Below are 21,802 nucleotides of genomic sequence, written 5' to 3' on the forward strand. Positions count from 1 at the left end.
GCTTGATTCATTGTAATGGGATAAAGGAAGAAGAAATTGTTCAAATAGATGGGGTTGGAGGAACTACTGCTTTATGAAGAAAAGTTAAACTATATTAGATATTTCAGTCTGGGGAGGTAAATGCTGGGAAAGAGTAAGATAAAAATTCCCACTTTGAAGTCTGTAAATTGAATATAGATGGGATTATCAATGACAACTAAAGCTAAAGGTCACGTCCTCACACATGGAAAAAATAAATATGGAATCAAGAGCAATTAATAATTCATAAAGCAGGCATTAAACTTTGCAAAACTTAGGTCTTAGTTCCCCCGAAATATGAATATATTCGACAAAAGTTTAGTTAATTAAATGAAAGATAAGCTTACATTGTTATTTGTAAATAGATTAATATCCTAGAAAGTGATTACAGAAGCAATTAAAAAGAAAAACTGTATTGATTTTGAGAGTTTGGTGTTCTTGAATAGTGATTCTTAAACATTTTAGTCTCAGTCTTTTTTTTTTTTGAGGTACGCGGGCCTCTCACTGTTGTGGCCTATCCCGTTGTGGAGCACAGGCTCCGGATGCGCAGCCGCAACGGCCATGGCTCACGGGCCCAGCAGCTCCGCGGCATGTGGGATCTTCCCGGACCGGGGCACGAACCCGTGTCCCCTGCATCGGCAGGCGGACTCTCAACCACTGAGCCACCAGGGAAGCCCAGTCTCACTCTTTATATGCTTAAAACTTCTTGAGGACCTCAAAGAGCTTTTATTTATATGGGTTATATCTGTTGATACTTTATTATTAGAAATCGAAACTTAGAAATTTAAAAAATATTCATTAATTAATTTTGAAATTAAAACATTGATCAATTATATATTAACATACACATTTAATGAAAAATAACTATTTTCCAAAACATTTTAGTGAGAGGAGTGACATTGTTTTACATTTGCCCAAATCTCTTTAATTAGCTTAATAGAAGACAGCTGGATTCTCACACTGCATTAAGTCTGTTGCTTTGTCATCCATCATGTAGCTTCTGGAAACACTATATACTCAACAGAAATGAAAGTAAAAAAGACAAAGGATGATTATCATAAAAATGCTTTTGACCTTGTGGGTCCACTGACAGCAGCAGTTTGAAAACCAGTGTTCTTAAAGAAGTAGGAATTTTCTGTTACCTACATAAATAAAGTATTAATTTACCCCCACTCCACCCTTCTTGGAAGTTGATACTCCTAAGAATATTTTCACTTTTATTCACTGACTTTGTTCCATACCTCTAAAGGCCCATGATTCATTTACAGATTAATGAAGTCAAGTCCAAGGCAGAGTTTGTTAGTCTTCTGTGACCTTTTACCCTTCCCAGTCTAATGAAGCATAAGGCATCTAGCCCTTATTCCTTCTATTTTTCTTCAGAATTTCTCATTTTATTGGTAAATTGTAAAGGCATATATATTTTTTGAACTGGAGTTTGAGGATGGGGAGTAAGACTATCATTGGGGCCCTTTCTTTATATCCTGGAAGACTTAGTAGAGGGAAGGCAAGCTACACTATTACCTGGAGTCTGGACTCCATCAAAATGTGAAACCATGAACATGATGACCAGTTCCTAGAGGCTTGTCTAGAATACTAAAGAAGAATTATCTAGAAAATATCAACACTTAAGACTTATTTAAGTCTAAAGATAGTCTCTCGAGTCTGTGTACCTTTTTATTCATCAGACACATCATTTGTCTTCACTCTTTCCTCTCTCATTCTGCTCCAACAATACCAACCTCATTTGATTCCAGACATGGAGTGACATGTCTGTCTAATAAGAACCAAGTCTCAGTTTTCATTATACCTGTAGAATCTCTCCATTCTCACTGCCACCACCCAGTTCTTTCATTTTGATTTAAAGAGCCTGTTGGTCTTTTGATTTAAGGCTCTTTTTCTTCAATCCATCCTATCTAACAATACCTGATTAATTTTTCCCAGACACTACTGTTTTCATGACACTCCTTTGCTCAAAACTTTTCAGTGAGGCCTTAATTTGTACCATGATACAAATCTGTTTTATCTCTACTCTCCTTCCACTTTTCCATGAACCCTTTATCTGATTTATTATACAATAGTTAGTCCTGGCTGTTACCGTAGAATCTTGTGAACGCAGGCTGCACATTTCTTACTTCTGTGCTTGCCGTCATGTTGCTCCTTTAACCTGGAATGTCCTTTTTTTCTCCTTCCATCTAAACCCAAAGCGTTCTTCAAACCTCAATTCACAACCAATCCCTGTAAAAGATTTTTACCTGACTAATCTGTCTTTATTGATCTCCCTCTCCTCTGAAATACAATAGTGTTTGAGATTTGTACTACACAGCTTAGTATATCATTACATACCATTGGTAATTGCTTATTTTTGTTTCAGTTATATTAATTTTTTTCTGAAATAGATCTGAGTTTGTTGAGAATTTCATTTTGGGAAAGACCAAACTCCTTTAGCTGGACAACTGCCCAGTGGTATTTCTAAAATTATTCCTTAATTTCTCTTTGTGCTTGTTAAGTTGAGTTGGCCTTATGTCTGGGCAGGAGTTCAAGTTTGATAAATAATATCTAGCATAATGTTATTTCCAAGTATAGTATGGTAGCGCAGGTACTTATTCTGAATTTGACGAACTTTATCTTATAGCTATTTCTGCATTTGAAGTTCAGCCAATTTCTACTGAGGTCCAAGAAGGTGGAGTTGCTAGATTTGCATGCAAGATTTCATCAAACCCTCCTGCAGTCATAACGTGGGAATTAAATCGGACAACTCTACCTGTAACTATGGACAGGTAAATACAGCTTTTGTCTTTGAATATGATACAGGAATGACAAGGACTTCATCATAAAACTGTATATGGGGAAAGACCACTGTGGAGCTTATTTTCGCTTATGGTAACAATAACCAATTTCTTAAAGACATTTCAAACTTAGGCAAGGAATTAGATCATCAGTCTCTGGTACATGGGGCATAGTTCCTGTTTTTTTTGGTTCAGATCAGAATTCAGATACTCTACCTTAGTGCTTTGTTCCTTTCCTCAATCATCTTTTCCAATCATGGGACCACCTGAGTACCTGGATGGCAGCCCAAGGATTTAGGGAGCTGAATTACACTTTTAGTGCTGGGGATAATAGTGCTGGTATAAGGGTCTCCCATATACGCAGTGGTGGTTGCCCACTTCCATCTCTGCCTTCTGCTTACCAACCCCCTCTGCACTACATACACACACACATACACACACACGTGCACACACTCGCGCGCATACACACACCTAGTTTGATTCCAATCCTGATGAGTAGTAATATTCCTTAGGAGGCAAAAATCCCTTGCTGAAATGGTAGAGAGAACTAAGATGGACAAAGTTATTCAAGGAAGAGCTTTAAAAAAAAAACTTACATTCAGATATATCTTGGAGAGTACATAGATATTAAAATGCAAAAAATCAGGTATTTGAAAAATATCATACTAAACTCTAGACCACCAGTTAGCTATATGTAAGCTATAATGTCAAGTGAGATTCTGTGTAAAATTACACTGATAGATTTCACAAATCACATACAGCGGGGGTCCCCAACCCCCGGGCCATGGACCGTTACCTGCCCGTGGCCTGTTAGGAACCAGGCTGCACAGCAGGAGGTGAGCGGCGGGTGAGCAGCAAAGCTTCGTCTGTATTTACAGCCGCTCCCCATCGCTCACATTACCGCCTGAGCTCCGTCTCCTGAGCAGCATTAACTTCCCGTAGGAGCGCAAACCCTACTGTGAACTGCACATGCGAGGGATATAGGTTGGACGTTCCTTATGAGAATCTACTGCCTGATGATATGAGGTGGAGCCGAGGTGGTGATGCTGGCACTGGGGAGCGGCTGCAAATACAGATTATCATTAGCAGAGAGGTTTGGCTCCACAGAGACCATAATAAATCAGTTGCCTGCAGACTCATATCAGAACCCTATCAGTGGTAAGTGACAATTAAGTTGCATCTTACAGAGTAGACAGGACATAAGCAACACACTTCAGGTGTCACTGTCTCCCACCATCCCCAGATGGGTCCATCTAGTTGCAGGAAAACAAGCTCAGGGCTCCCACTGATTTTGCATTATGGTGTGTTGTATAATTATTTAATTATATATTACAATGTAATAATAATAGAAATAAAGCACACAATAAATGTAACGTGCTCGAATCATCCCTGGGGGGACCGGGGAAAAAATTGTCTTCCACAAAACCCATCCTTGGTGCCAAAAAGGTTGAGGACTGCTGAGGTACAGCATAATTACTTATGTTTTAGAGAGTTGTAGTAACCCAAATGAAAACAATTGAATCCAGCTAATATTTTTTAAAGTCTTTAAAGTATTATTGCATCTGGCATTTTTAAAAGGTTGAGTATATGAATTCTTATCATAGAATATATGTTAAGATAAAATATAAAATTTACTACAGAGAGTTTAATCATCTTTCCTCTCATGACAGGGTAACTGCATTACCAACAGGAGTATTGCAGATCTATGATGTTGATCAAAAGGATGCTGGAAATTACCGTTGTGTTGCTGCTACTGTAGCCCACAGACGTAAAAGTATGGAGGCCTTGCTCACGGTGATTCCAGGTACCACACATAAGTTGATTTTTCAGTTTTTAATGGGACCAGCTATTAATTTGCCTTCTCTGGCTATAATAGTATACCGTAAAGTAGTACTTCAATTACATTTAAATTTTATTGTAATCTATTTGGAAAATGATCATTTTTATCTATTTAAGCAACCTTCTTCTCAAACTAATTTGTTTTATATGTCAATGTCAACATCTTTAAGAAAGATTGAATTTTTGTTTTGTAAATACTTCATTTTTGTTTTTAAAATATAAAATACAGAAAATCTCAAAAAAGAATAATAATCATCTATTTCCACTAAAATTGTCCATTGTCAATAAAAATACATTTGTTTCCAGTTTGGGTTTTTCTGTTTGTTGTTTTAAGAAAAATTATAATTTGCATTTGTAGAAATGATGCATGTTTTATTTTAAAGAGTAATGTCTGTAAAAGTAAAATAACTTTTTTTACATTAAACAGTGTAAAAAGTACAAAGATATATTTTAAAAATGTCCCTAGTTCCATATCCAGAGATTATCACTGTTAACATTAAGTGAACATAATTTCATATATTTTACTGTTCATAAATATAGTTAGAAGGGAAACTGGCTTGAGAGATGATATGAAGAAAGAAATATTTATTTTATTAAAATGGAATTATACATAGATGCTAGTTTTTTATTTTTAAATAATTAAATTTACTTGAATGTAGTGGAAGAAAACCAGACCTAAAGACATTGTTGAACTTCACGTGAGTGTTTACTCTTCACAAGAGATATTACTTCCTAAAGATCCTTTAAGACTAAAAATTTTTTCACAGAAACATTGAGACTTAAATTAAATTTTTAATGCCATGTTTTAATTTTAGGTGGTATCTATTAGCTTCTTGGTATGAAGCATAAAGACAAAAGCACTCTCACACTTCTTTGTTCTCCCCACTGTCACATAAATTCCTAACAAGATTAGTGAAAGCATTAAGTCAGTGTTTGAACCTCAATTAAAAGTGGATGATATGGAAACAACCTAAGTGTCCATCAACCAGTGAATGGATAAATAAAATGTGTCTTATCCATTTAATTAAGTATTAATCTATTATTATTATTCAATAAAAGAAATGAAGTACTGGTACATGCTACAGCTTAGATCAACCTTGAACATTATGTTAAGTGAAAAGCCAGTCCCAAAAGACCACATAATGTATGGTTCCTTTTTTCTGAAATGTCTGGATTAGGCAAATCCAGAGACACAAAGTAGTTGTCAGGCTATGGGGAGAGGAGATTGGGGAGTGATTGCTGATGGGATGGAGTTTCTTTTTGGGGTGATGAAAATGTTTTAAAATTGATTATGGTAATAGTTGTATAACTCTGAAAGTACTAAAAACCATTGAATTATATACTTCAAATGGGTGAGCTATATCTCAATAAAATTGTTTTTCAAAAAAGAAAAAAGTGAAAAACTTCAGAATAGATATTTTAACTCATTTCATTCATTATATCTTATTTATAATTTTTTCTTATATCCTGCCTTTTCCATCTCAAAGATAAGGAGTCTAAATCCTTCCACACACCAACCATTATAGCAGGTCCACAGAACATAACAACATCTCTTCATCAGACTGTTGTTTTAGAATGTGCGGCCACAGGAAATCCCAAACCAATCATTTCTTGGAGCCGTCTTGGTAAGTCTTAGGAAAAAAAAAAAAGTCTTTTCCTTCAACTTTGTTCATACGGGTGAAACTGATAACATGTTTATTTTATATGCAGCACACATGTTTGGCAATTATGTGGCTTTTAACTTTCTGGTATTTCAGTGTGTAGAGGAAAAGTTTTAGCATAGAAAATTTTAGACTTTTTATAATAATGATTGTTTGAATAGTGATCTTTTGACAAATTTTAGATCACATGTTACATTGTTTTAACTGAACTGTTCTCTTTGAAATAGATCACAAGTCCATTGATGTCTTCAATACTCGGGTACTTGGAAATGGTAATCTCATGATATCTGACATCAGGCTGCAACACGCTGGAGTATATGTTTGTCGGGCCACTACCCCGGGCACACGCAACTTTACGGTTGCCATGGCAACTTTAACTGTATTAGGTATGTTTTCTTTCCTTCTGCAATCAGGAGAGTCTTACATCTTAACATTTGCTGTTTTATCTCGTAGCTTACTTCCACTTTTCTTGAATTTTGTAGTGTTGATATAAAATTGTAAACCAGTGATGAATTTTAGGAGGAAATTAAAGCCCTACGTTAAAATATAACTAGAATCACTCTGAAGTTGCCATCCTGTTTGCTTTTATAACATTATGGTCCTTCTTAGTTAATTTAAGCTTCCTTTTTAATTTCCTTCTCACCCACCTACAAATTCATATACCCATTGACCAGTCTAAGATTTTAATCTATTGTCTCCATGCATTCACAAGTGGCTGTATATTGGGCTTGGTTAAGTTAGGATTATGGCACACATATTTTTAGTGTGTTTGTATAGATGGTGTCAATGGGGAAAGCCTGGGGAAAGTGGACATTAACTGAGCAATGCAGAGAAAAGACATCTGGAGAGATAGATAAATGTAGAGTGTAGACAGGAAGCTCAGAATGTCAAATATTTTCAGGGGTGGGACTTGCGTCACTTGCTGTACTCTTCCTTGACTCTATATCATTCCTGTTTGGACCACAAAAATATTTTCTTTTTTCTTTAAAAATAGCTCCTCCTTCATTTGTCGAATGGCCAGAAAGTTTAACGAGGCCTCGAGCTGGTACTGCTCGATTTGTATGTCAGGCAGAAGGAATCCCCTCACCCAAAATGTCATGGTTGAAAAACGGAAGGAAGATACATTCAAATGGTAGAATTAAAATGTACAACAGGTGGGCTAAGTCACTTTGCTACTATTTTAGATAAGATATAATGGCTTTAGTAATTCTTATGTGAAACGGTTATAGTTATAATATCAAATACCTAAATTATCCTGGTATTTTAAACTGAAGTAAAATCAATAAGAAATAAACTTAAGATTGTAATATCAGCATGTCAAAAATCCTTTTGTATTTTATACGTGGATCGCGGAAGTGGTAGATTATAATGAAATGAATGTTGAAACAGTTCCCCAGACCTGGGTTCTGGTCCTGGTAAGCCACCAGCTAAGTTATTAGCAAGCATGTTAACCCTTTGGAGTCTCAGTTCCTTGTTCCATAAAGTGAGGAATTTAGAAGGAAATAATTAAGTCTCTAAGAGTTCCTCCACAGTTCAAACTTAATGATTTTAAGAACTCATTTTTATTAGTATAAATATGAATCTTCTTGTATCACTCTTGTATGTTGAACAAAACTTTTGAACATTTTTGTTGACCTGAATTTTATGTAGCATTGCAATGTTACAGAAATTTAGATGCTACTACAGATTAATACACTTTCTTAATAAAAGCCAAATTTTAAAAAAGAGATTAAGCTGTCACCTAAAGCAAACAGGATTTGGATATCACAAGTACTTATTTATATAGACTCAGAAAATAAGAGTAATCTTAAGCAATTCATATAGATTTTTTTCATAGGGCTGGTCACACAGTTTTTTGTTCTTAATAACTTGTTTTTTAAAATTAAGAGTGCACTTAGTAATAGCTTAACTTTATGTCATCCTTAGAATTTTCATTGAAATAATTTTTTTCTTTCCTCAGTAAATTGGTAATTAACCAGATTATTCCTGAAGATGATGCTATTTATCAGTGCATGGCTGAGAACAGCCAAGGATCTATTTTATCTAGAGCCAGACTGACTGTAGTAATGTCAGAAGACAGACCCAGTGCTCCCTATAACGTGCATGCTGAAACCATGTCAAGTTCAGCCATCCTTTTAGCTTGGGAGAGGCCGCTTTATAATTCAGACAAAGTCATCGCTTATTCTGTGCACTACATGAAAGCAGAAGGTAAGCAATTTGAGTACTGTTTATTTTTATGTGCTATTTACTGTCAGGGATTTGTTTTCAATATAAATGATGTCTCACATAATCCACAAAATATTTTTGAAGTTCTATGGCATTTACCTCTTTTAATAAAGTAATTACTATATCACCTGTGTATAAATTTTTTTGTTAAATTTTGTATTGTTGTGTACTTTATGTATATAAGTATAGTTTAAGATTTTCTGTTTAGAAATAAGTACCAACTCTGCATGCTAAAAGTTACAGAGTGGTGTACTTAGGAATTTCGTTTCAGCCGAGATGTAAATTCCTTCCCTAACACTTAAATATATCAATTTAAGTATGCAGTTACATAGGAACAATGGTGTAACTGCTTAATAAAATAATAAGGTGAACTGTAGTCACTGTAGCATGTTATTTTTAAAGGGGAAAGTAAACATTTTCAGATTCCCCGTAATATGATTTTATCTATTTTGATTATTTTTCTGAAATCTCATAGAACTCTCTAAAAACTGAGCAGGATACTCTTTATTGATATCTCATTTATTATGTAAAAGTAGATATCAAATTTTTCTTAAAATTTTTATTCAGTTCCATTTCTGGAATCTTTTTTATCCTCACATTTTCTTTTGGCAAAAATTTAGAGGAAAAACTAGTTATAAATCCTAGAGATTTCACTATTGATTTCTCATGGAAACAATGGCAGAGGTTTACAGATTTTGGTTATATACAAAACAGCCTACTTTTTATGTGATAGACATTCCAAACAAATTCAGATACCCAGAGAATGGTGATATAATAAAATTGTCTGTACAAACAGGTGGTTTGTTGTTGTTTGTTTTTTGTACTTTGAAGTAGTATTTTGAAAAGGAGTATTTTGAATTTAAATCAGGGGTCATGGTAGCAAGAAGAATGAAAGTCTGTTAACTGAGCATGTTGGAGTATGTTAATTCCCTTTTTAATGATTTAAGAAGGTAAAAGGAATGCTGGTTTTGGTGGAGACCACTCTTGTTCGCTATTATGGTTGTTTCATTAGAGCCCTCCACATGCGGCTCAGTGGTCTATTCAAAGGCAGAACAAGGCTTTTTAATTCGAACTCAAGGACCTTGTTTGGTAGGTCAGAAATCGTACTATGCAGTTCCTAATTAACGAACCATTAGCTAGTCTGTTGTGAAATGCCTGTAATCTTGTCTAATTAAAATGCTATCAAGTTAATTCAGAAATGTGGGAAAACTTAATAGTGGAATTTGCCTTCTGTTTTGTTTATAAATCCAGTGTGGAGAGAAGGGGCTCCATCCTTAGAGAGTTTTGATTAAGTTGACGTGCATTTACTGTGAATTGTTCGCAAAGCACAGTAGCTGCCAGTGCTCTTGTTCCACTTTACAAGTTTACTCTGTAGGAATTAAATCCCACAAAGACAAATCCTCTTCTATACCTTGCTATGCATATTTTATTAAGAATTGCTGAGAATTTTTTTCCTCTCTAGGGGGGGAAAAAAAACCCTCATTGTGGAACAAAACATTTTGAAGCACATTCTGTGCCTCCCAGTTCTTTTGCTTTCAATATAAGTAAAAAGAACAACTTGTGTCAGTCAAATTTAATAGAATCTCTAGGGGCAAAATGAGATCTTTTGCAGGACAACTTTTGGTTTGGTTTGTTTTTATAAAGAGTAGAGCCATTACATTCCCTACTGTCTCTCCATTTATGTTTAAAAGAAAAAGGAAACCATGAGTTTAAGCAAGTAAAATTTACACTGTTAATGAGCTACAGTGTTCTGTAGCGTTAAACTCTGTTGTGTTACTGCTGTACATTGTCTCTGCTCTGGGTTTTGACTAGATGTTAAATGATGTTTAGAGAAGATTAATTGTTTTCAGTTTGATTTATTCAGGAAAAATTCAAACTAGTAATTTGTAACAAGACATGGTTACTTTTAGAAAATAAAAACCTTCCTATTCACATGTTTTAAAGGGTATCCAAGGACCAGTGTTTCATAGTGGAAGAAAATGGTAATGGTCTTGTTAATTTTATTTTGAATATTCATAATTTTTAGACACTGATTCCTTAACCTAGGTTTAAACAATGAAGAGTATCAAGTAGTCATCGGAAATGACACAACTCATTATCTTATTGATGACTTGGAACCTGCCAGCAATTATACTTTCTACATTGTGGCTTATATGCCAATGGGAGCCAGCCAGATGTCCGACCACGTGACACAGAACACTTTAGAGGATGGTAAGAAAACGTGACTCTAGGTCATCTCAGCATGAACAGTAATATGCTTTATCATTTTCAATGAATATGTGTTCTAACTCAGAGAAAATATCCTGGTTTTGGTTTAAAAACAAAAACAGAAACAAATGTGATAACCAGCAGGCTAATTTACCATTTCAAATCTTACTCTCAGTTTTTGACAGTAACATGATGAAGAGCACTTTCATTTATAATTCGTAATACAAATTTTAATAACAAAATTGTCCTTCTGTTTCTATAAGTTCCTGGTTTAAATTGTAAGTGTGTTGCAGGGTTTTTGGTTTGTTTTCTTTTCTTTACTGAGGAGAACAAAATGTGAGATTCTCTAGGCGGGAAAAAATATAATGACAGTTACATATTGAGTGTATGTAATGACTGGAGGTCAGAGGCATTGGACTTCTGAAACTGGGAGTTTAAGAAGTTTAGTACTTGTCAGTTAAAAAAATTCTTATAAAATCAGATAGCAGTTAGTTTATTTTTAGATACATTGTGCTTATTCTGCATAAGCAGGAAAGTATTGCCTGTTCAGTTTGTTACCTGGGGTTGGAAATTGAGTTGCTGTCCTTTTGAGGGCAGGCCTCCATATACTCTTATAACGGTGGGAAATTCTATCCATTAAAATGGTCCTGGAGAACTGTTTCTCCTCCTCTGACTCTTCATCTCTCTCTTCAGGGCCTCTCCATGGCCCATTTTTGTACTCTGCAGTGTGAAAGGGGGATTGTTTAACATATACTTAATTATACTATTCTTCCTTTACACATGTTTTCGCATCCTCAGGAAATGGTCCACCTTTAGTTTTCAAAACATTTTTATATAAATGATTCTCACATCTTTTTCTTTGTCCATTTGGTCCCAGAGCTATTATATCTCTATACTACTACTTGTGTAAATGTTTATAAATTCAGACTTTTACTAAATGAAAAAATTGTCATTGATCTGGATGATGAATTCCACATTTCAGTTTTCGTTTAAGAGTCTGTTCCATTTTAGAGTGAACCATGACCTCTCTGGTTACCTAATTACATTTAACAACTTCTGACATGCATATCTAAGGTGAAACACAGGCTGGTGTTTGTTGTAGTTGTTTTGGGTTTGTTTGGTATATGAGGTGTATTCCCCCATACCCTTCAAGAAAATGTGTCTTAGCATAGCAAGCTACTGGTTAAAGCTTGCCAATTCCAATTAAGCTGTGATCTCAAAGTTTTTCTCCTTTTAAACCTTTCCTTAATTCTGCAACTTCTTTGTTTAATTTTCATTTTGTTTTCTGGATAACATACGGACTTCTGACACTGCTTTTCAATTTTCTGCATCAGTATTCCCCCATTTCCTCAGCCTGTACTTCTCAGACTGAGATGTGTGGGTCTCCTAGTGTGCCCGTCAGATACAACTAACACTTTTGGAGTGTCTAACACTGCGTGTTCTAAAAACGTTCCCTCCATTTATATCCTTTAATCCCCACATAACCCTATGATAGAAGAACCATTGTTATATAAGAGATAGTAGGGTGTTGGGGATAAGAATATAGGCTCTAGATCTACTTCTTCACTTACAAGCTGTGTGACCTTGGGTAAGTGATTTGACTTCTTTGTACCTCAGTGTCCTCAGCTATAAAGTAGAAATGATAATGGCACTTTCTTCATTGGGTCTTTGTGAGAATTCATGAGTTCATACACATAAAGGACTCAGAAATGCTTGATTGGTTTTCCCTTTCCTACCTATTATTTCATTCATTCAACAAATATTTATTGAGTACGTGCTGTGTGTTATTCAGTATTTAGTAGTGAATGAAAGAGACAAAAAATTGTCCCATACCTTGTGGAGCTTACTCTCTGTTGTGGGAGAAGGGACAGAGGAACAATAAATAAGATAAACAATCAATGATAGGCTCTGTTAGATAGTAATAAGTGTTGAGGAGAAGGGGAAAAAAGCAGAGAAAGGGGTAAGGCTTTAGACAGAGATACCTCATGTAATAGGTGACATTTGAAGACCTGAAGGAAATGAAAATGAGGGAGCTGGCTAGGCAAATGACTGGGGGACGTGAATTCTAGGAAAGGACATGGAAATTGCTAAGGGCCTGAAGCACAAGCACGGCTGGACTGGAGGGAACAAGCAGAAAGCAGTAGGAGATGAGGCACAGAATGAATGAGGAACCAGCCATTATAAGTAGGTAGGGCTGTGTATGAATCCATAATGAGGACTCTGGCTTTTACTGTGAGTGAAATGGGAGCTATTTTGAGCAGAAGAGAGACAAGATCTGACTTGCAATTTAACAGCAAATGTATTGGAGACTAGGTGGTGAAGAAGAGGGCAGAGGCAGGGAAATCTGTCAGGGGGCTGTTGCAACAAAACAGGCCAAGGGTGATGGTGCAGGGACCAAGGGGGTGGCCGTGTGAGTAGTAGAGTCATAGGATTGAACGTGGAGAGTGTATGGAGGAGTCAAGGGTGACACCAAGGTTTTTGTCTTGAGCAGTTGGACAAATAATTGCCATTACTTGAGGTAGGAAAGCCTGTAGAAGAAGCTATTCTTTTCATCCCCATTTTGTATATGAAGAAACCTAGACACAGAGAAATTAATTTGGCCAAGATCACACACAGACAGTAGTAATTGATATAACAGGGATTCAGTTACACAGAGACTAACTCCAGAACCCATCTTAGCTCTTAATATTAGACTGCCTCCCAGTTTACCTGGCTCATTTTCCTGGACTGCCTGTTGTATTCGAATTATTTACAGGGAAAAAACATTGTTTTCATATTAAGCGCCATATATTATAATTAGGAATACAAAATTCACACTAATTTTTAAGATACAACTCTTACTAAACACTTAAAATTATTTGTCAGGTTATAACCCTGGTGTCCTAAGCTTCTCCATTCTTCTGTAATTCTCTCTTCCTTGTTTTAAGACATTTTGGTTAGGGTTACTGAGAAGTATTCTCATATTAAGTAAGCTCCTATTAATCCCAAAGAACATCAGAACAGTCACAACAACAGCAGTGAAAGCCTTGCTTTCTTTGGTTCTCTATATCGGATCCTCCCTCATTATTTTTTCCTTCCTCTTTCTGGTTTGTACTCTGCTTGACTGGAAACCTCAGCTAGGGCTGAAAGTATCTCTCTCTCCTTTATTATGTGATGTGTTGCTGTTAAGATACTTGAGTAAATACTGGTGTGCTAGTTGACAATTTTGATGCTAAATATTTATAAGCAACCTGTTTTCTTGTATGACTAGTTCCCCTGAGACCTCCTGAAATTAGTTTGACAAGTCGAAGTCCCACCGATATTCTCGTCTCATGGCTGCCAATCCCAGCCAAGTATCGGCGGGGCCAGGTGGTCCTCTACCGCCTGTCCTTCCGCCTGAGTACTGACAACTCCATCCAAGTTCTGGAGCTCCCAGGGACCACTCATGAGCACCTGTTAGAGGGCCTGAAACCTGATAGTGTCTACCTGGTGAGGATTACTGCTGCCACCAGAGTAGGGCTGGGAGAGTCTTCAGTATGGACCTCACACAGGACACCCAAAGCTACAAGCGTGAAAGGTAAATGTTGACTACTGAGGAAGAATAACACAGTATTTTTCTTTTTTTTCTTATCTAACTTATGTTTACATTTTAAAATTTTGTCTTATGAATTGAAGTATTCCATCGATCATGGGCTTAATTGAAAAAAATTTTAAAGTTTCTATTGAGTAGTTTTTTGCATGGAGCTCATTAGTGTGTAAAACTTTTGGTTACTCTATGTTTACTTAGCAGATCCTTCAAAGACAGATGGGTCCAAATCAAATTGAATTACCAGAAGTTATATATTAATAGAGACCTAATTAATATCATTGCCATATATATTTTTTTAAATTATCATTTTAATAGAAAAACCGTAATACTAGGAAGTTCCAGACCCGCCTCCTCTTTTACTAATGTGGAATGTAACATGACTGGGCTTTTTCTTGTTAATTGATTAATAATAATGCCTGTTCTATCACAGGGGAATATTGGATGGTCAAAATTAGGAAACACATACTGCTTCTTTGAAAAAACTTAAAATACACATGTAATTTTGTTCTTATTTATATACCTTAGTTTTTTAGGTAGTATTTTATATTTTTAATTCTGTCTCAAAATTTAGTATCATTGTGGAATTTTTAATATTAAAGTATAATTGTTGGAATTGAATTTTTATGCAACTATTGGTTTAAAACAGAGAGAGCTATATACTATTCTGTGTTTTCATGTGCATTACGAGTTTCTTATTCATCTGGTGAATTTTTCTAGCCCCTAAGTCTCCAGAGTTACATTTGGAGCCTCTGAATTGTACGACCATTTCTGTAAAGTGGCAACAAGATGCTGAGAACACAGCAACCATTCAGGGCTACAAGCTGTACTACAAAGAAGAAGGGCAGCAGGAGAATGGACCCATTTTCTTAGCTACCAGTGACCTTCTCTATACTCTCAGTGGTTTAGGTGAGTGAACCTGTACTGTTTTTCCTTTTTTCCTTCCTCCCTGACCAATTGGGAAAAAAGTTATAGGATATAAGGCAGAAGTAATGACTTAATGGTAAAAAGAAAAGAATTGACCCTGCTACATCATTGTGCATATTCTACTACTTAAGTCAGTGAATGGTCCTTGACTCACCACTGTGAGTGAATCGGTACAATGACAGATAACCAGGTTATCTTTCTATCTTCTCCCCACCTTTGGGCATCGATTTTCTTTCTAAAGTTTACTTCTGGTGGCGTGAGATCCTGATCAATTCTTGTGACTGTGTGGTGGATGTAGAATAGAAATGTAAAATTAGGAATATCACCAAATGATCAGATAATGCACAATAATTTAAGTTTAACTTAGAAATTGCCTGAGAGTGCCAGGTAGGTGTATTATTTTGCATGTGTGAAAGATATGTAAATTATGTACAAAATAATGCTCTTACATATGACCCATGTAACTGTAAATATTTACTTTATGTAGTTCTAACCCAGAAACACTGAAGAAAAAGCACTTAATTTTGTGTTTGGGTTCATCAGAGTTCTGAAAGACACTTTTATTCCCTATTCATCCTCTCTTTGCACAGTGAGAGGATTTCATGATGAAAACATGTTTAGTAGAAAGTAAAGACACTTATAACTACAGTAAATGTGTGAGTATAAACGTACTCAAGGTGTAGAATGCACACTTAGCTGTTTGTTGCTTGTGAGTAGATTTTTACCCGTAAGCACAAAGCAGCATCAACTGAATTCCTACTGGACTGTTATCACACCTTCTGCACATAATGGAAATTTACAAGCACTCTGGCTTTCCCTGTAACAGACTGCCCTTTGGAGTGCAGGAAGGGAAGAGGCACAGGGGTCCCCACAGGGGACTGCTTCATTATTTTCCCCTGGCCTCACAGCACAAGCTGTGAGAACAGCATTAGACCCAAATCCCTGTGCAGTAAGAAGCAGTGGTGGGAATCTGTTTTCAGATCCAGGGACGCAGAACCCCATCTTCCAGTTCTTTGCCGTAATTTTTCAGGTGCCGTTTTGCTCGTAATCTTGTGTTGGATTTTAATTGAATCTGCATTAGGTTAAATAAGTTTCACAGTTGATCCCTGTCACACAGCTTTATAAAGGACGAGGAGAAGTTACATATGTTCCAGGGTGACCTTCCTTAAGCCATTGATACTCAGATGACGTTAGCCCAACCTACTGTCAGCCATTCAGCAGCATTTATTTCTAGCCATGCCTTCTCAGGGTGCCCTCCCTTTCCACATGCATGTCATTTAGTCAAGAAAATTTTAGTCAGTATCAAGTTAAGAAACAGGATTTGAGACAATTTTTAATGAAAAATCAAACTTAGTACCTCCAATTTCTTCACTGATAAGGAAGTGTACGTACATTGAAGATAAAACAGTAGATTGTTAGACAAGTCTTATTGAACATATAGGTAGCTTATTCTAAACAGATGAATAATTTATTAGAAAAAAACAAAAGACTGCTGTGCTTGTGAAAAGTTTTGAGAAACATTTTATTAAAACTTAGCCAATTAAAAACAATTCTTTAAAATTTTTCTACAGATGGCATATATATGAAGACGATCCATTGATTTTTGTTGAAATTTTTTGTAATCTCTGAATAATGGCTTTCCATCCTATATACCTTTATTTCTTCCTATGTTTTGAAAATAAATATTTACTGCCTGTGTTTTTATGTCATAAAATCCTTTGCATGTGCCATTTGCAAAGGATTTAAAATCATTTTATAGTGCATAAAAGTAGGAAATGATTTTGTTATACTCAATATACCCCATCTATTAAAATAGCCGCGTGTCTCCTGACTGGAGTCAGACTGGGTGGCTGGAGTAATTGCAGTGCAGGGTTGCAGAGTACTCTCTCATAGCTGTAGGGCTTTCTTGTTAGATGGCCCGTTCCATACCCCTGGAGTTGCTGTGTCCAGGGTTGGATCGGCTGACTGGCAGGGATGCAGTTGTGTGGATTCAAGCACTGTGCAGCTGTTGACTAGATCACCTTTAAGATGCCTTCTAATCTTGAGAGCCCTAAGGTCTCATCTTCCTTTTCTACAAAGTCACTCTTGGGGCCTAGCCAAGCTTACAGCAAGCTAATGGGTTTAACCCACTAAGCAGGCAAGTGTTAACAGCTCTCACTCCTTTCCGTCTTACTTTTGGCTGTTGGGAGAGCAGTATGTTCTATTAACTGGACAACTGACCATCTGTGACCATTTTTAGCGAGAGCATCTGGCGGTAGCTGCCTGTTTAACAGAGTGTGATATGTCTAGAGGGCAGTAGGTTAAGGGAACCCTATCTGTGTCTTACATGGTGAATACTTGCTTTTACTGAGCTTTTGCACATTAAAGATACTCTAACCAGAACTAGATTTACTAAGTAGTCTTGGAAATGAAATTTAAATGCTTTTGTTTGCTGATTCAGTGTCAATTTGAGTAGGAAACTGATGTCTCAAAATTTCATTTTCATGCTAATCCCCTTTCTGATTGCCCTTTTTGTTTCCACTTCAGGTAATGAAGTTTTCAATAAAAAAGTATGTTTTGGGGACACGTTCTCCTTAGTAATACATACAGTTCTTTGTTTCTGAAAGAAAGAAATAGGTGAATGAGTTCATATATTTCAATTCATTTAACAAGCATTTTAAATCCTTTTTAAAGTAAGGCATTATAGCACTGGATTAAAAAAATGTAACAGATGTGACCACTGCTAAAAACATTAAACCAAAGATTAAACCAAAAGATTAAGTTGAATCACTTGTCCAACTTTCTCCCAAATTTCTGATTAACTAAATTTAATTGTACTTAGTAATGAAAGTTATTTTAGAACATTTTACTGTAAACGCTCAAAGCTCAATTCCTTGAGATGTAGAATGTTTTGTTTTTTAAAGTGGCTAAAAAATGCTCTTGTGTCTTTATTAGTATAATATAAATATTGGCAGAGCAGTGGAAGTCTTTTTGACGTTGTTAGTTTGTTTTACTTTAATGATTTTAATATATACAGTTTGATTTTATTGGAAGTGGTTTACTTTGGGGGAGTTGGATAAAAAGCACTAGGCTTGTGATTTAATGTTTATTTGATTTGTTCTAAATTGTGGTTTGTGGTTTTCTTCAAGATTTTGCATCTTCGTAGTAATTATTTTCACTTAGTTTTTTTTCCTTGGCACTTTCAGTGTTTAGTTCAGTTTTAAATAGAATTTTTAAATGTTTCATTCATCACATAATAAACAGAAGCAAAATTAATAGCACACTTGTGTTCCCTGATAATAGACTGATTGAAATAATTTGTTCCTCCTTTTTTGGTCTGTTTATTTCAGAAATTGGCTTCAAATTCTGAAGTTAGAGTTTCTGGTTGCAAGAGGACTGTTTTCATAAGCTGATTGTCAGAAACTGTTCTTAATTGTTTTGTCTGTGTAGAATAGAGTGAAAAGGGGGGGATTATTTAGATAGTGCTGTCGTTTAGCATTTAGGACACTGATGTTAGATAATCTTTAGCTTCTTTTTTGTCAAAGAATTTGTGCTATTAAATTTCACAGCGAACATGATTAATGAGCATTTTATTTAGCACCAATTGTAAAGATCCAAAATATTTAAAATCACACCTTCAAAACTCAGATTGTTTTTTGAGAAATCTAAAGTTGTAACTCCCAGTTTCTGCTGGGAGTAGGAGTCTGAGGAAACAGTCCCTAGTTAATGGTGTAATTTTAGAGTCCCTTAGCCAGTTTGTATAGAAGCATGGTAAAATCAAGTCAGATTTCTGGGTGTTATCTTTCACTATAGTAGAATAGGATTTGGTTGTGTGGCTACATATCTCAAGAAAGAAAACAACTAGCACTGGTGAGCCAAGTTGATATAGCTGGAGAAAGTTGTAAGCTTTCCTTTAGTCGAGGCAGAACAAGATTTTGTGGCATAAAGGAGACCACTTTGAGACCACTTTGAGCAGAGAGGGGTCATTGTGAACCTTACTATAATAGCGATTTTGTTTCGAAGAGAATTAGAATCACTCAGTTTACGAAATATGGAAGTCACGTTTTAAAGCAAGCCAAAGTCTTTTCAGAGACTGTCTTCCCTCACCCCTCTCACACAAGGAAGCCTTAGATAACACTCAGAAAGTCTTTGGAAACATGCTACAGGTGAAAATCCTTACAATGTGGTTGGTCTGTAAATTTCACATAAGACGGAGTAAAAAATACACTATATTTTATAACAAAATCTTCCTAATTGTGAATAATTTCAAGTGTATAGTTCCATACTGACTTAGCCTATAAATTCATTTCAGATAATCTGGTGCTTTGATATTGACTACCAGTTTAAATGTCATTATAGATGCCAGGAGTCTTCCATGCTGAAGTAATGTATAGTCGACAACATAAATATCATTAAGCATTCTGTCCAGATGAGCTTTGACTTCATAAAGCAGCATTGGTTTCTCTGAGATCACTTTGCCTTTATTTGTTAACAGACCATTTTTAGGCTTGGTGTAAAAATTCCATTAACATTATTGCTGTCGTTTACCACAGGAAAGATCTTTGGGGACATAACCTCACATTTTTTGCCTCTCTTCAGTTCTTCCTGTGCTTTACCACAGTTAATTTTCACTTTTAGTAGAAATAGTTGCTCTGAACAGTATCTGATTGTGTTCTTTCTGTCTTTTCAAATAATTACAAAATAAGTTCATTTAACTGAAGTCAGTAGACTTCTTAAAGAAATGATTTTGGAAACCATCTACTATGTAGGCCATAAAATTGACTGTGAGTACAAATTATAACATAACAAAGGGAACATTTAAAAAGTACTGTATTTCACTTCCTTCACTGTTAAATATCTTTTAAGTTATTATGTTGTGTTTAATCTTTTATCAAGACAAAACATGCTGAAACTTAAACACAGACTTTAGGGAACACTGAACTATTTATTCCTAATTTATCAAGAGAGTAAAAATTTTTGAAAATTCCCTTCTCTGCAATATCCAACAATGCCAAATATGATTGATATTCAAATCACATTTTAGAACCGTAATACTTAAAATTTTTAAAAAAATACTTAAAAAACCAATACCTCAAAAAATGGAGCATCCACTTCTAAAAATCCCATTACTAAAAACGTACTGCTATATAAAGACAATAAAAAGATTTTCATTTGCCAATTTGCAACTACCTCTAGTTAAAAACAGAATGTTTGCAGGTTGATGAAACTGTAAGAACTATACAAAATTTACAGTTAATCATCTGTTTATCTTTCCTTAAATTCTTCTTCTAGGATGAAAGGTAATCTTCCATTTTAAAATATTTTTAATGCTCTCTGGACAAAATTGGAGACCTATCTCTTCTCTCTGGAAAAAATCTTGCTCAACTTTTAAGTCTTAACTCTTCTGGGAATCCTCTTGTGACCCCAAATGGTGTCAGTCATTCCCGTGGTGCGTCATCTACAGTGCTTTGTTATGGGAGGCACGTGGCACTGATAGTTAAAAGAAAAACATCAGTTGACTAAGCTTCATGTCTGCTGCCTAGGTTTAACTTACAAGCTCCACAGCTTATTAACAAATTAAATCCTCGTTTTTTGCCTAATCTTTTAAATAGGGATAATAATAATAATAGTTATTTTAGAATGTTAGGAAGATTTAATGACATAATACACATAAGGGTTAACATTGCATTGTAAATTGCATTGTAAGTCCTCAACAAATGTTAGCTGTTGTAGTTGTTTTTACAATAACATAGTTCTCTTCCCAGGGTAGAGTCTGAAAATCTGTATTTAAAAAAATTTTTTTCCCATATAACTTACCATGATCATTAGATATGGAAACCGCTACTTCTTGAGCTTTAATATGTATATGAATTTACCCAGGGACCTTGTTAAAATTTAGTAGGTCTGGGTGAAGCCTGAAATTTTTGCATTTCTGCTCACTTTGAGAAACAAGGGTCTAGACCAGGGCCAGGCAAATTTTTTCTGTAATGAGTCAGATAGTAAATATTTTAGGCTTTGTGGGCTTTATGAACTGAATGTTTATGTTCCCACCAAATTCGTATGGTGAAACCCTAACCCCTAATGTGACTGTATTTGAAGATAGAGCCTTTGAGAGAGTGACAAATGTTAAATGAGGTCATAAGGGTGGGACCCTAATCCAATAGGGCTGGTGCCCTTAGAAGAAGAGGAAGAAATAACAGAGCTCTCTCCACCATATGAGGCAATGAGAAGGTGACTGTCTACAAGCCAGGAAGAGAGCTCTTACCAGAAACGGACTGCTACCAGACCTTGATCTTGGACTTCCCAGTCTCCAGAACTATGAGAAGTTAATTTCTGTTGTTTAAGCCATCCAGTCTATGGTGTTTTGTCATGGTAGCCTAAGCAGACTAATACAGTGGGCTATATGGTCTCTTCCACTGCCACTGTAGCACAGAGCAGCATAGAAAATTCATAAATGCATGGGTGTTGCTTATGTTCCAGTAAAAAGCCTTACTGTATTTATGGAGACTAAAATTTGAGTTTCATATAATTTGGACGTGTCACAAAATATTGCTTAAAATTTTTTCTGACCACTCAAAAATATAAAACCATTT

General features: G+C 35.6%; 1 protein-coding gene across 1 annotated transcript in view; it reads left to right on the plus strand.

The window, feature by feature from the left end:
- The window catches only part of PRTG (protogenin), a 127,836-nt gene that overhangs the window by 53,379 nt on the left and 52,655 nt on the right, over positions 1-21,802 (plus strand). Inside the window, exons 3-11 of the mRNA XM_060002982.1 lie at positions 2,651-2,795; positions 4,475-4,608; positions 6,131-6,268; positions 6,532-6,690; positions 7,299-7,458; positions 8,265-8,512; positions 10,577-10,741; positions 13,989-14,294; positions 15,024-15,212. Of these exons, the coding sequence (XP_059858965.1) occupies positions 2,651-2,795; positions 4,475-4,608; positions 6,131-6,268; positions 6,532-6,690; positions 7,299-7,458; positions 8,265-8,512; positions 10,577-10,741; positions 13,989-14,294; positions 15,024-15,212 (1,644 nt within the window). The remainder of the gene's footprint in view (positions 1-2,650; positions 2,796-4,474; positions 4,609-6,130; positions 6,269-6,531; positions 6,691-7,298; positions 7,459-8,264; positions 8,513-10,576; positions 10,742-13,988; positions 14,295-15,023; positions 15,213-21,802) is intronic.

This window comes from Delphinus delphis, chromosome 2 (genome assembly GCF_949987515.2).
Source record: "Delphinus delphis chromosome 2, mDelDel1.2, whole genome shotgun sequence".
NCBI lineage: Eukaryota > Metazoa > Chordata > Mammalia > Artiodactyla > Delphinidae > Delphinus > Delphinus delphis.